The sequence below is a fragment of the Haliotis rufescens genome, unplaced genomic scaffold, assembly GCF_023055435.1.
Source record: "Haliotis rufescens isolate VD_foot unplaced genomic scaffold, xgHalRufe1.0.p SCAF_6, whole genome shotgun sequence".
Taxonomy (NCBI): Eukaryota; Metazoa; Mollusca; class Gastropoda; order Lepetellida; family Haliotidae; genus Haliotis; species Haliotis rufescens.
In genome coordinates, this window is record NW_025964334.1 from 51554173 (window position 1) to 51568867 (window position 14695).

The 14695-nt window shown below is 40.7% G+C and overlaps 1 protein-coding gene across 1 annotated transcript in view; it reads right to left on the bottom strand.

Moving 5' to 3' along the window:
• Positions 1-1890: 1890 nt before the first annotated feature.
• LOC124138153 (MAM and LDL-receptor class A domain-containing protein 2-like) overlaps positions 1891-14695 on the bottom strand; it is a 120557-nt gene continuing 107752 nt past the window's right edge. Inside the window, exons 150-171 of the mRNA XM_048386546.1 lie at positions 14387-14516; positions 13630-13921; positions 13246-13446; positions 12785-12953; positions 12370-12467; positions 11577-11753; positions 11246-11333; positions 10909-11061; positions 10558-10698; positions 9475-9816; positions 8426-8557; positions 8059-8214; positions 7782-7927; positions 7088-7289; positions 6408-6569; positions 5903-6061; positions 5483-5617; positions 5090-5165; positions 4833-4921; positions 3835-3928; positions 3354-3426; positions 1891-2138 (exon numbers count right to left, since the gene is read on the bottom strand). Of these exons, the coding sequence (XP_048242503.1) occupies positions 2055-2138; positions 3354-3426; positions 3835-3928; positions 4833-4921; positions 5090-5165; positions 5483-5617; positions 5903-6061; positions 6408-6569; positions 7088-7289; positions 7782-7927; positions 8059-8214; positions 8426-8557; positions 9475-9816; positions 10558-10698; positions 10909-11061; positions 11246-11333; positions 11577-11753; positions 12370-12467; positions 12785-12953; positions 13246-13446; positions 13630-13921; positions 14387-14516 (3299 nt within the window). The 3' untranslated portion in view covers positions 1891-2054. The remainder of the gene's footprint in view (positions 2139-3353; positions 3427-3834; positions 3929-4832; positions 4922-5089; positions 5166-5482; positions 5618-5902; positions 6062-6407; positions 6570-7087; positions 7290-7781; positions 7928-8058; positions 8215-8425; positions 8558-9474; positions 9817-10557; positions 10699-10908; positions 11062-11245; positions 11334-11576; positions 11754-12369; positions 12468-12784; positions 12954-13245; positions 13447-13629; positions 13922-14386; positions 14517-14695) is intronic.

A 14695-nucleotide genomic window follows, 5' to 3' on the forward strand; every position in this document is an offset into this window, starting at 1 on the left:
GGACTACTACAGGCAGCTACACACAGCTAGACACAAATATAATTAATAAAGATACATGTAATTCAAAAACTTGAAAATATAGAAATGTGTTTTTACACTGTCAAGACATATGTTCCTTCATGTATCGGCATGGTATGATACCGTATGTTTTGACTCATAAACAGAGGTTTCAAACTGCAACCTGCACACCAGTTTTGAAAGGGGGCTAAATCTGTATATACATCTCATCTACAAACAATGTTTTAATACATTGTGTAAAAGAAGCATTTTATCTAACTTAGAACAGGGATTCAATGTTGCAACCTACGTGTGATTAAAAAACAATTGATAGGTAATTCTAGTCTTGAACAAAAATGGGCTATTTGGGTTTAACTCAGCAAAATCTATTCACATCTACTGTTGGTTTTAACTTTTAGGCACTTATGTTTCCGAACATGCATAAAAAAACTTGGAATAAGAGAAAATCATATCAAGATGTGGCTCAGTGCAGAAAGGAGCGTTGGACACAACGTACGAGCACAGAAGAACTAGAGTATGTACAATGCGACCAAAGAAAATTTGAAAAATGATGATCTGTATAATTTGTCCAATTCAATTTGTAGAAAATCACTTACTTATCAGGATCAAGGGCACACATATGTTATCATAAAACATATGTTAAAAATTGTTATAAATGTTGGCATAATAGTGAGGCTCATGGGGTGGCCACTTCGAAAAACATCCTCCATTGCATACCTTTACACACTTTCCATGGAATGTTGTATGCAGACTTCTTAGACATTTATTTTCAGTAGCAGAGACAGATCTAGACCACAATTCTATCAGATATGATCGCAATGAAAGCCAAAACGGATGCCTACATTGCTTGTTTGTTTGTTTAGTGCCGCACTCAGCAATAACCCACCTGTATGTCAGCGTCCTGTAAGTAATCAACTTTGGACCAGAGAATTCAGTGATTGATATGGTTAGAATATTATTCCCCGTTGGGGCATCCGATCCAATAAGTCGCCTCTTACGACCAGTGTATGTGTATGATACCAGCAAACGTGTTCGTTTATGTTAGAATAATTCCAACCTGGAATCCCCAATGGGATATGTCTAATGAAAGTGAACGGGTATTGGGTAACCACGAGCAGCCACACTTCAAGTGTAACGGAAACTCATACCTTGATACTTTCTAAAAAAATAGAATGTATTTCTTGACATTTATTTAACCGTTTTGCCTTTAAAGATTGCTTCTTGAATAAATAACATAAGTATCATTTTCATTTCACTTTCATCCAGGAATGCAAACAGTCGTCAACATCAGTAATGGTGATGCTTTGGGTTATGATGCTTACATCAAGACAGCTGAAGTAAATTATTAACTCACTCGCTTTCACACATCTACTCATGACCATAAAATTTATTATATATCAATGTGTGTATATTGGTGTATGTGAAGTTGTATTATATGCTACCACATGTGTGATCATTACAACGTGTGCATTAAGATCCCAATGTGTGCAAGCGTAAAAAGTCGTGTTGATGAGCAAAAATAATAATGAAAGCGAGTCTTGGAATCAACTCCGACCAGCGAATCCTGGTACAGATAATCAATGCGCCTTGGATCACTGGTTTCACCGCCATACAAAAATATTGAGTGAGTATTCCCTCTGTTATCATACTGCATTCTGTCTTCACTATCCATACACTGGGAGCAGTCGGGTAGCCTAGTGGTTAAAGCGTTCGCTCGTCACGCCGAAGACACGGGTTCGATTCCCGACATTGGTACAATGTGTGAAGTCCATTTCTGGTGTCCCCCGCCGTGATATTGCTGGAATATTGCTAAAAGCGGCGTAAAATCCCACTCATCCATTCACAGACTTGAAGTGACGAAAAACGCAGAGATGTATTTGAAAATTCATTTATTTCAGAGGAACATTACCAATTAAACAATAACAACATGGTTTTACTTGTAACATTTACAAATTTAGATATCACGGAAAACATGTTTTAAAGTAAGAATTATATATTTGCAAGCATTGTTCAGGATTTTCCAGATGACAGGACATTTAAGCTTCGGAGTAGAGTGGGTTGTCGATGGATAGCGATGGGTCTGAGCTGAGGCCTTGAGGCTCAAGATCACTCATTTGGTACTGAAACAAACAAACAAACAAATACTCAGATTAATAATATCAAGAAAGAAAAATGTCAAGAAAATATACTAACACTTGACAGGCACATCAGTGAGTGAGTGACTATGTTGCTTTAGCAATATTCCAGCAATATCACGGTTTTGGGACACAGAAATGGGTGTCGAACCTGGATGTTTGCCATGGCGAGCGAACGCTTTAACCACAAGGCTACCCCAACGCCCTAGTACATATGGCCGAATTTGGAAATTTATTAGTTGAAATTATATGACTGTAATATTCTCTTTATTATCATTGATTAAGAAATATGGGTAGCTTCTGACATCGCTTAATCTTTGTTGGATGTTTTGACTCATAATAGACAGAAAAACAATTATGTTGAAGTTATTCTTTGACTGACACAGAATAATTTTGATAATATTGTACAAGGATTGATTGACACCAGCACATTAAAAAATATTTTAAAACGTGTTTAAAATACAGTCGATCACTAACAGTCGAAAACATATAGCTTCATCGGGAAATATCATTTATTCAGAAGAAAACTGATTTTTTAATGTTAAATTTAATCTCAACACTCTGAATAATAGCTCATAGTTTTCCTTTCTTATCGCGATAGCGAGTCTATAATTTATGAAAAAATAGGGGGCACGGCTGGCCTTGTCGTCTAAGGCGCCGCGATTCGCTGTGCAGAGTTGCGTCCCTTGGGCACGCCAGAAACCTATGATTGTGGGTTCGAATCCCAGTTCGCACCGATTATGTTTCTAGGTTTGTCAGCACCATACCCGTGCTCTTGGGTTTCACCGAAGTGGTAAACGTCTGAGACCTGCATCACTTCGGGCTTTCCTCCCACATTAAGCTGACACGCCGTGATATAACTGGAATACTGTTAAAAGCGGCGTTAAACCCAACTCACTCACTCACTATGAAACAATAATCAATCATCAAAAGTAGTTCACCATGACGCTCAGATGATAATACGATATAGGACATATTTAGCTTTAAAAAAACTGTTTCAAGAGATAAAAGACGATGTAGCTCTGTGAGTGGGCTACAATCAATATATACAGCACGTTAGGACCAGTTGTTACGGCCAATAGGCACTCAATGCACGAGTCCGTTTTGTACAAAATTGTCTGGGGTCCTTTTTGATTTCTCATTTCCTTTCAATTTAATTTATTTTGGCTGGCAACGATCTGAGTAAAGTTCATAACTTACGTCAGTTTCTCCGCTCCCGTAGTCATACACAGGGTTGGTTAAGCCTTGATTTCCACTGCCATACAGGAGTTGCCTGAAACAAGAGAAGTTGTGGTGTGCAATGTGACAAATGGTAAAATGGGTGAGTGAGCGAATGCATATTGTTATTGCAGTCAGGAATATTCCAGCTATATGACACACGCCTATAAATAATCCGACCTTGACCAGGCACACCAGTGGTTGATATCATGAGCAACAATCCACGCCGTCGGTATACGACAACACACAGTAAGAAAGTGACACATTGTAATCATCCGCATCCCATCTTAGCCAACTCTTACGACAAGAATGGGATGATCGGGACCTAATCTGATCAGGAATCTTCATTTAATTGAGCATGTGGTTTTCACAGAAGTAAAAATTGCTTTGGAAGCATAATTGTATAAGAGTTCTTATAAAGGAAACGTCCCATAATCGTGTTAATGTGAATTTTGGCTCGCACCTGGCCTTTCGACGCCGGTAGAAGAAGAGTCCGCCAACAACGCCTCCCACAGCAAGTAGCACCAGGACAACACTGAGCGAGGCCGCCAGGGCAGCTGCAGATGAAGATGGAGAGTAAAAATACCCACATGTTACATGCCCATATTGAGGAGTTACCTGTCCACATTGAGGTTACATATCCATACTTAGAAGATACATGTCCAGTTTTAAAAGGTTTCATGTCCATATTGAGTAGGTTGCCTGTAAACATTGAGGAGGTTATTGGGAAGGTTATATGCTGGATAAAAGGGACAGGTTAGAGACATCTGGGTTGGTTGGTTGGTTGGTTGGTTGTTTAACGCCGCACTCAGCAATATTAAAGCTATATGACGGCGGTCTGTAGATAATCGAGTCCGGACCAGACAATCCAGTGATTGATATCATGAGCATCGATCCACGCAATTGTGATCAATGACATGCATCAACCAAGTCAGCGAGTCTGACCACCCGATCCCGTTTGTCGCCTTTTACGACAAGCATAGTCGCCTTTTACGGCAAGCATGAGTTGCTGAAGACCTATTCTACCCCGGAATCTTCATGGGGCTATTTGAAATTTGATGGTTTGTTTGTTGTTTAACGCCGCACTCAGCAATATTCCAGCTATATGACGGTGGTCTGTTAATAATCGAATCTGGACCAGACAATCCTGTGATTAATATCATGAACATCGATCCACGCAATTGGGATCTATGACATGCATCAACCAAGTCAGCGAGCCTGACCACTCGTCCCGTTAGTCGCCTTTTATGACAAGCATAGTCGCCTTTTCCGGCAAGTATGGGTTTCTGAAGACCTATTCTACCCCGGCGTCTTCACGGGCCGAAATTTGATGCAGACATTATGAGAAAATAAAGACGTAGTTCTTTGGCACCATCTAATAGGCAAGATCGTCGAGCAATAGGACTTCCATGGTTTGGTTATATGGTTTGAAGGCTACCACATGATGAAACACACCCTTACCAGTGTGAGTGGTAGTCTTCTGTACAGAAGCTCGTGTAGGACCTTGGATGTTCTGATGACAGCGCCGACCTCCAAACCCGGCGGGACAGCTACAAGAGACGGTTAGGGATGGGTCAGGAAACAATTGAATACAAAAATAACACATTCAATTTAAATTATTTTTCAATTTAAGATACATATGAAATAAATCATAAAGTGGTAAACAAGACATGATCATAGGTTCCAACTGATTAAAGATTAAGATTTAACAGTCTTACTTGTTGCAAACTGGGCCCTTGTTTCCTGGTTTTACGACGCAAGTCCCTCCGTTCAGGCAATAGTTGGTCGGACATTCTGTAATAACCCAGTTGAGATCAGGTACGAAGACAACAGGAGGATCAGAAAATAAGAAACAGTAGGGTTTACCTCCCCTTTTGCAGTACCCCGCTAGAATTCTCGATACCTTCCAGATGCAAAATATTTCTTGAACGTACAGTTGCATTTTGGGGAGCAAGTATGGTTTTACATTACTACAAGTCTTATTTCATTGGCTTTAGTTTTATCACAAGGAAACCATGAGGACTGAAACAGCTGGCAGGGATTGTGCTATTTCAGGCAGACGTTGTCGCGCCAAACATCACTAACTATAGAAGATCATATTGCGTGTTCACCTCCACAACTGGCGTCATCTTGACCAAATTGGTCACCAATGTTGTGGAAGCATTCGGACTTTCCATTACAGATCATCCATCGACCCATACACTGTCGTTTCTGGAGGCAGTAGAAGCTGCTTTTGGAGCACGTTTCTGAAAGGCACAATATCAATATTATAACAACATACAAGAGTATCTCTAAAAGACATTCACAACGATACGTGTGTGGTTTGATTCAAAGGTTGTTGTCGGGTGATCCATCAAAGCGGGCTTATTTCACTAACGAGGCTTATACTTTTGTGTTATTTGACGTGACTGGGTTGTTTCTATACTCACATGTATGTATCTGGAAGTGTACAGAAAGGGCATTCCAATGTGACGCCACCTACATGACATACGTTCCAGGGTATCATATACATAAATGCCAACTATGCTTACCACACGAGTTTTCATCTGAGCCGTCAGGGCAGTCGCTCACACCATCACAGAGTAGTACGGACGAGATGCACAGTCCGGAGCAAGCAAATTTACTATCTGGACACGTGATTCCAGATGTCGTCCGTGACGTGGTTGGTGTGGTCGACGTGACTGTCTTAGCTGAAAAAAACCAAAACATAATTCTTTGACATAAATAATATTTTTTAAGAAACAGTGCTGCTCACTAAACAATCATTCATAGATGCCATAAGGCTTGGTCATTGTGTGTGTGACATTCCAAAACTTTAAATCGTTGTATTGCACCATGCTGTGTTGCTGACAATTTAAGAAAAGCATATGTTCAACATACCAAAGGTATATACACCCAAGGTTTCAAACTAATCTCCCCTAGTTCACCTTCTTAAATGACACGCCACAGGCGTCTGCGTTTCAGTGTTTATACACACCATTTATCGTTATCATCCTCCTGTACAGAATTAAAGTTTTTCCAAATAAAATATCTTACAATAAACTGAATGAGAGATGGTGGGGCAGCTGGCGGGTTCGTCACTTCCATCGGTGCAGTCCTGCACACCATCACAGTGCCAGGTGCTTGGTTGACACTGATTGAGAGGTTCGCACAGATTCTCTTTGAAACTACACACAAGTCCACTGGCTGGCCGAGCCTCTGTCAATCAAATTTGAAAAACAAATGCTCAGTGTTTTGGGCTTGGAGTCCTTGATGGGTTAGAGGATCAATAAAGGAGAATTGGCAGCTCTTTTGGATTTCGCTAGTCATATTTTGCGTTAAGAAACTTGGGTCATTTGGGTCATCGTCAAAGCATATTCAGTACGGTAGTGTTATTCTCCTTGTAAAATGATTCTATATCTAGACGCGTGTAATTTTACCACACGTCCGTCTACTTATATCTTTTAATTGTTTGGCGATGGGTGCTACGGGTAGGATAGGATAGGTTTACCCTTTTCAAAAACACCAAGTGTGATCACTGATTTTCAGTGATCCATTCCTATAACTTTCACCGTCATTTTGCCATTTACGCCCAATGGAATCTGTTTCGGCGAATAACCCAGAGTGCTTATGCTCTGGCGTTGACGTTATATATCAGTTGCATTATTTACCATTACATAAACTGCTCTATTCCCAGCTCATTTTGCACATAGTTAGGTAGGCACATGCATACTCACTTCCTGTGGTACATTCCGGGGTAAATGTGACGTCATCGATGGCGATGTCAGCAAGTTTGCCAGTACCTCGTTCTGCCTCGAAGATGACCTTAAACCCGAGCGTGTTGCCAATAGGAATGTTGACTCGGGCCCACCGTGTGCCATGGTTGTTTTGCAGCGTCCACACGAGCTGTCGTTGACCTTGTGTATTCACCATGTACACCTTTGGGTGTCAAATAAAAACAGCTAATAAACAGTCCTTGTAACTCCAGTATGGGTATAGATACATAGTGACAGTGGAGAGCGAGGGTTTGCCCTTAGCTTTCTTTACAACACTGGGATGTGCAGACTCAAGGGACTGGGATTTTTGTTAAAAACTGAATATTTTTCCATCACTCCTCTGAAAGTCGGAGCCAAAAGAATATTTGTTTCACAACACAATTATGCCAGGACTGCATGTCCAGCGAACAATGTGTTTTGTTGCAAAACTTGAGGCCAAAAATTTTTTTTCACAATTATCTGGACTATTGAGTGAGTATTGTGTTACGCCGCTTTAGGCAATATTCCAGCACTATCATGGTGTTGGACACCAGAAATGTGCATCACATATTGGACCTGTGTGGGTAGCCTTGTGGTTAAAGCGCCTTTCTTGAAGCAAGCTATTTGTTTGTTAATAATATACTTTCAAAATATCCACATGATTATGCTGTCATACGTTTAGTGGTCCCATGTTAGTTGATCCGTGCATATAGTAGTAGAATCGCAGGTGGCACAGCTCGGTGCTGGGAGGGAATTGAGGCGTGGCTATGCTGGCTATGTCTCCAACAGCCATCTTGCTGCTGTCCATGAAGATGTATTTTCCTGGAAACAGAGACAATAAATAAGATCACTGTCTGTTTGATGCATTTAAGTTGAAATCCACAAGTCTACACTGCTACCACAGCTTGTAAAGATATATGTGTGTGGCTTCATGATGCAAGTAGGCTACATACCTCCTGCACGTCGACCATGGTCACTGCCAGGTCCTGTGCCCTTGGTGGGTGTTCGTGCAGCCTGGTACCACTGGGCATCAGTAGTGTTGACCGATGTCCATTGACATGTGCTCATCCAGTTCTGGCTGTCAAACGTGCAGTCTCCAAGCTGGGTGGCTGCAACCGATTAATCTTTTATATAATCGACTGGGGTGTTACATGTATCTCAAATTTAACAGTAAATGATTACAACTTTGTAAAACACATCAGGTACATCGTTTTCTACGTTAAAAACAACAACAACAATAACAACAACAATAATAATAATACACATATTCTCAGCTCTGTTGGGAGTATACACGATTTATGTTGAAAATGGGTTACTTACGGCAGTTGCTTGAAAGTTCATCTGAGCCATCGTTGCAGTCGGATTTTTTGTCACACATATTTATGTAGTCCACACATTGGATCTGGTTTGTACATATGAACTGGTTGTCGCCGCACTTTTGTGCTAATGTGCCTGTAAGCGGATATGAGGATATGCTGAGTCCACGATTTCAACACAGGCAAAATGCTACCATCCCATTGTACAGCTAGTTCCAGTCAAATAATGTGTTACACTAATCTGTTGCTCAAATTATAGTTATCAATACAGCTAGTTACAATTGTAATCAGTTCAGAAAACCCATGCTTGTTGTAAAAGGTGACTATGCTTGTCGTAAGAGGCGACTAATGGGATTAGGTGGTCAGGCTTGCTGACTTGGTTGATGCATATCATCGTATCTCAATTGCTTGGATCGATGCTCATGATATCAATCACTGGATTGTCGAGTCCAGACTCGATTATTTACCGACCGCTGTCATATAGCTGCAATATTGCTGAGTGTGGCGTTAAACAAGAAACAAACAAACAAACAGTGCAGAAAACCAATTAACGTTGAATATAAGCATCTATGAGCTGATGGACCCAAGTAATTGAAAGGAGTGAGTAAGGGAATCAATGTTATAACAGTTATTTACATCACAGCCCTATTACCAAGGCCTTTAAAATAATGGAGTCTATACCTGGTAAATGGTTACTAGCTGGATCAATATTGCTTGCAATCGGAGCACGATGCGTAGTATCAAGCAAGTCACATGGTCTGTCAACTAGGTTACACACAGTGTAATATACTATCACATCCTGAGTAGTCGGTCCATATCACAAGCGAGGGGTTCTAGGGACCTAATCAGCCCTCGAATTCCCAAGGTAGTGACGGAAATGAGTAATCAATGCACGGGGTTGAATAACACAGGCAGAATCAAGAAATATAGGAAGTTGTGGAAGGAAAATGTGGATGAAAATAAACAAGAGTATTGTAACCCCCCTTAACGAGTTGTTTCATTAGAAATAGTAAATTCGAAAATCCTTCTTTTGGGGACCAACGCAATCCTTACCAATCCCACAGTTGTTGAGTGATATGTCATCCAGTGCAATGTCGCCTTGATAACCATTTCCTCTTGTAGCTTCAAAGAGTATTGCGAATTTAGTCCTTGAACCAATGGTAAGATTTGCCTGTTGCCATGGCTGTCCCTGATTTCCGGTCTTTGACCACAGTGAAACGATGCCACCCTGCACTGTCTTAACAAGGACATTGAGCTTCCCGACGTTGGCGCCATACATGTTGTACCAGAACGTCAGCTGGCAGTTGGGACCGCTCTGTGTGTAGATGGAACTCTCAAGAACTGCAGTATCGCCATTACGTAACTGTCCACTGGTCTCTATGTATATGTAATGACCTACAAAATATGAAGGTATTGCTTGAATGACTTTGAAAACTTGTGTGACAGTAATGACTTCTTATCCATCTACTATGATTACGTAAGGCCGTGAAAGATACATCACCCTACTATCGTCTTGATTTAAAAAAAGCTGTGAGATCAGAACGATATTATTTTGCATGATCAATACTATTTGGTTTTGTACATGAAATAAATCGGTTTCAGACCAATAATAATAAGACTACTACTAGTAGTAGTAGTAGTAACAGCAGTAGTGGTAATAGCAGCAGTAGTAGTGGTAATAGTAGTAGTGGTAGTAGTAGAAACTTAGAGCCATTATGAGACAATACTGATATTTCAATTATACTGCAACGGCTGCTTACGAGAACAAAATATTCTTGAATTAGCTATTGTTGAAATAAGTTTTTTATGGCCTATGATTCGATAACACATCACCAATAAGATTGCTTTGTGACATTGGCCATTGTCTGCAGGATGTGGTAGATTAACATTGTTATGCCAAAATGTGAATAGCCACTAAAAACGGACTTTTCAAACTGTTCCTTTTATTCTCTGTTCATGTTCAAGGGAAAGATGTTCGTAGGTATAACATTAAGGTCACAACAAGATAGTATCTGATTTAGGTTTACTATTGAATGGCTACATTCATATCCACATTATCTTCACATTATGTAAACTTCTTCCATAACATTTGATAATATTAAGATATTACTGATGTCGTATTCTGATGAAACCCACCATTGCCGGTGCCAAAAGTGTGATCATTGGTAGGCCCCGTGTTGGCACTGGTTGTTTGGCCGGTGTGAGTGGTCCAGTCAAAATTCTCTCCCTTGTCATTCTTCCACCCACACATCCCGTCTTCGAATGTACATGAAGTTCCTGAAATAATTTTTTTTACACAAAACATCAAAGTGTTCGCTGGACATGCAATTGCCCTGAAAAATATGTGTTGTGAAAAAATAAAAGAACAATCGCAACTTCTATATTGGACAAGCGTCCTTGGGCTAAATATATCAAATAACATTTTGAAAACTGAACTAAATCAATACTTGATTTTCTTCTGACTGATGAGAATTTGATTTTCCTCACCACATGATAATTCATCAGTCTGGTCGCCGCAGTCGTCATGGAAGTTGCACGCCTCATTCCGGCTGTAACAGTTGCCGTTAGTGCAGCTGCGCTGGTTATTCTTACAAGAAGATGGTGTGGTCGGGGGAGGCGTGGCTTGACCGGGGATATACCCTATAACACAGAGAGGGACGTGTCGAAAACCCTGAATAATGCATTTATGTGAATAACTACTATATACACACACATCACGCAGAATATTACTAGAACCATTTCAAAAGAAAATCAAGACTGGGTTATTAATTTTGGACATCTGTTGGTTGCAAAGTTAATATATGGAGGTTGATGAGTGATTTACCTCCTCGTTGGCAACCTGGCGTAAGTGAAACGTCATCAATTGCAATGTCACCATGGTAACCGTTTCCCTTCGTTGCTTCGATCACAACCTGAAATAAATTGAAAACATTAGTGTTCATCACTGAGAATTATTTTAGGTGGGAGTCAGCAATATAATGACCACAACATGGCAGTGATCTGATAACATTCTCCTGGTGAGTATACCGCTTCAGATAATGATCACGTCCTACCGGCTACACATTTACTGATAGGGATAAAAAGTAACATTTCGATTGAACATGGCTGACGTTTGTAACAGAAGCGCCCCATGTCATCAGAGACTATCTTCTTACCCGGTAGTCTCCTGTCCCGCCTTTGTTGTCGAGGGTGTTCTGTGACTCTATCCAGACATCGCCTCTATTTGTTGTGTAGTTTGCGATCAGATACAGCCCAGTCGTAGTGTAGTCGAATCTCTTGTAGATGGTCAGTGCACCAACATCCGCGCCGTTCATGTTGTACCATAGTCGGATCTTTGTGAAATACGAAGCCAATTCCATTAACCAATAGTTTGAAATATAAAGACAAACGGGGGCAAAACCGGAGAATGAACAAAATATCCGAATCATACCACAGGCTTTGAAGGATAGTAATGTCGATGTGAGCCAAAGTACTGTCAATTTATCCTATAAAACAACCGCACTCAAGTTCATAACAACTAGGTGCCATTTCTTATAACTATACAGAATAATGAACACGAAATAGTGAGGGTACCGTTCCAAGTGAATCGCCCAGATTAATGAAACATTGATATTAATTATCATCTTAAAGTTTATATATACAAGTTCCAAGGGGAAATCTACAGAACTGAGTTTCACTGTAATCCTTTTTGTAAGAAGGTTAAAACAAATTAACGCGTCACTCTGCAAAAGTACATCTATATGATGGTGTCCTGTCAAACCAGTGCTTGATAATATGAGCAACAATCCGCGCCGTCAGGGTATGATGACAGGCAATAGATTCTGACTATCCATCATTAAGCATAGCTTGCTGGGGGCTTTTCCAACAGGAATATCTACAGTCCCCAACAATACTTCAAGACGATGCAGATCCTTTAAAGCAACGCCATGACAATAACGCAACACTTACAGCACAGTTGGTAGACGACCCCTTAATGACAAACGATGCGAGTCTGGCCTTGTCTCCTGTCTGGCTTGGTGAGGAGGTTTCAATATACAGATAGTGTCCTGGGGAGAGATATCAACGAAGGTAAGTATAACATTATCATTCTATGATCTGCGTGATAAAAGTGCAGACATACAATACGGTTAATAACACTAAAACTGTTAACAGCAGGTGATTGCAGTTTGCAAGTAGAGATGACATACACTCGTTATAGCTCAAGGTTTAGTAAACAATTCGAGGGACTCGAACAGGGACGTTATCCCATTAAGTTAACAGTAATGAGTAATGTATCGATTTTCGACCATTACTTAGATAACTAGTCACTCATGACCCCTAAATGAATATATAAGATCACCACAACTGGATAAAGAGAACTGACCAGTTGCATGACGCGATGTGTGGTCCACCGATGGTCCAGTGCCTGGGGTCAGTGTGACACCTTGGTGCAATGTCCAGTTGAGTTTGGCGCTGACCTCCTGGGTCCAGGACGAGCAGATGTAATGTTCAAAATCGCATCTTCCTTTGTACAGACTATTACATTGGGTTTGCTGTGAAAGAGAAAGCCAGTGAGTATGCAACATCCTATCCCATACACAACAATGTTTCTCCCTGCAGAAACATGAATGGTACAGATACCAGGAAAGTACCTATAAAGGAACATATGTTTTTAGTGTGATTAACCACTTGCCTACTTCAAAATATTGCCAATACAAGACCATTTAACTTCTTGTGCAGCAAATGGTAAGGTTAATGACGTATGCTTGAAATCTCCTCGGACTGTTCTCTTAGACATATCCTTTTTTCTTAATCCAAAGAACCATGGCATCTTTATGTACTGACCAACTCATCGGATCCATCTCCACAATCGTTGGCGAAGTTGCACTTCTTGGACTGGTCAATGCAGAAGCCGTTGCTGCAGGTCATTTGTGTTGCACTGCATCCATTCGGGGATGGTGTCACTGGCTTACAGTTGATGAAGGACACATCGTCTAGTGCAATGTCACCTCGGTAGCTGTATCCACGTCTTGCTTGAATTACAATCTGCAGGAAGATGTAATTGTTATTTATCCAGTAGTCCAGGCGTATAATGCAAAAGGGCACGCATGATCTTCACATATATCCCAACCCCTTTGAACGTAAAGACACATAGTTAATTGTCACAATCTACAAGGTAGATTGGAAAGAATCATGCCAGCATTATATACACCGACTCTTTGTTCTCACCTGGAAGCTTTGCGAATATCCAAGGAAGATAAGTGCTTTGTTCCACGTCGTCCCATGGACACCACTTGTCGCCCACATCTGCACCATGCTGCTACCAAACTTCATGTACACCTCCAGGGTTCCCAGTGCATTCCCAGACATGAAGTAATAGAACTGCAGTTGACATTGAGGCCCTGTCTGGCTAATTGTGGGAGTGATGATTGTTGTTGTATCCTTGATTGAACCTGGAGAACTGTCTGCCCACAAGAACCAGCCTGTGTTCGTGGCACTGTTGGTATGGTCATGTGATGGCCTAATTAAGAACATTTATGATGAGTTAACCCTTGAACAAATGGTCAGGACGAGTATCTGTATGTAAACTGATTATGTATATTTTTAATAATCCATTTAACCCAAAGATACAAGCTCCCAATACTCGCTGTACCTTTGATACCATGATCTACTGTTCATGGTATGGAACCTGAACAAGATATCAGTACCTGACAGATTTTTGAAAGATTCAGTTTAGTGTAAAAAGGATTCCTTCCATATCACCCTAACATACTGACACATTACATACAAACTGTTTACAATCAGATTGCGTTCCTCTTTTCACCAACTGATTTCGGGATAATGACATCGCATTCAAACGTCATTGAAGAAAACAAAAAATGATATGGATGAATGTGCAGTGTGTATTTCGTGATAAGCATTGTTCCTATTAGCACCTTCTCAGTTATAGTTTTGTATACTCCATGAAGGTGTCGCGAGAACGTACCGGTATTGGTCATTCAGTATGGCCCCGCCGTAAGTATCTTGCCAGATGTATGTCTGCCCAGGAACAAGCTCAGTCTCGTTGATATGCCAGTTACCCATGTTTCCTGACTCAAAGGTGGTTGTTGCAGCAACTAAGACAGAAAGTGCTTGTTGATCTGATCTTCTACATGAGATTTGCAGCTACATGAGAGGCGGGGCTTGTCTCCACCATCCCCGAATGAATGTTACAATCTCTTTTTCTTCTTTGTCATTAAATCGGTCGGTGTGTTATTTGTGAAGGATTTGTCAATTATTGTACAAAAGAGACCTT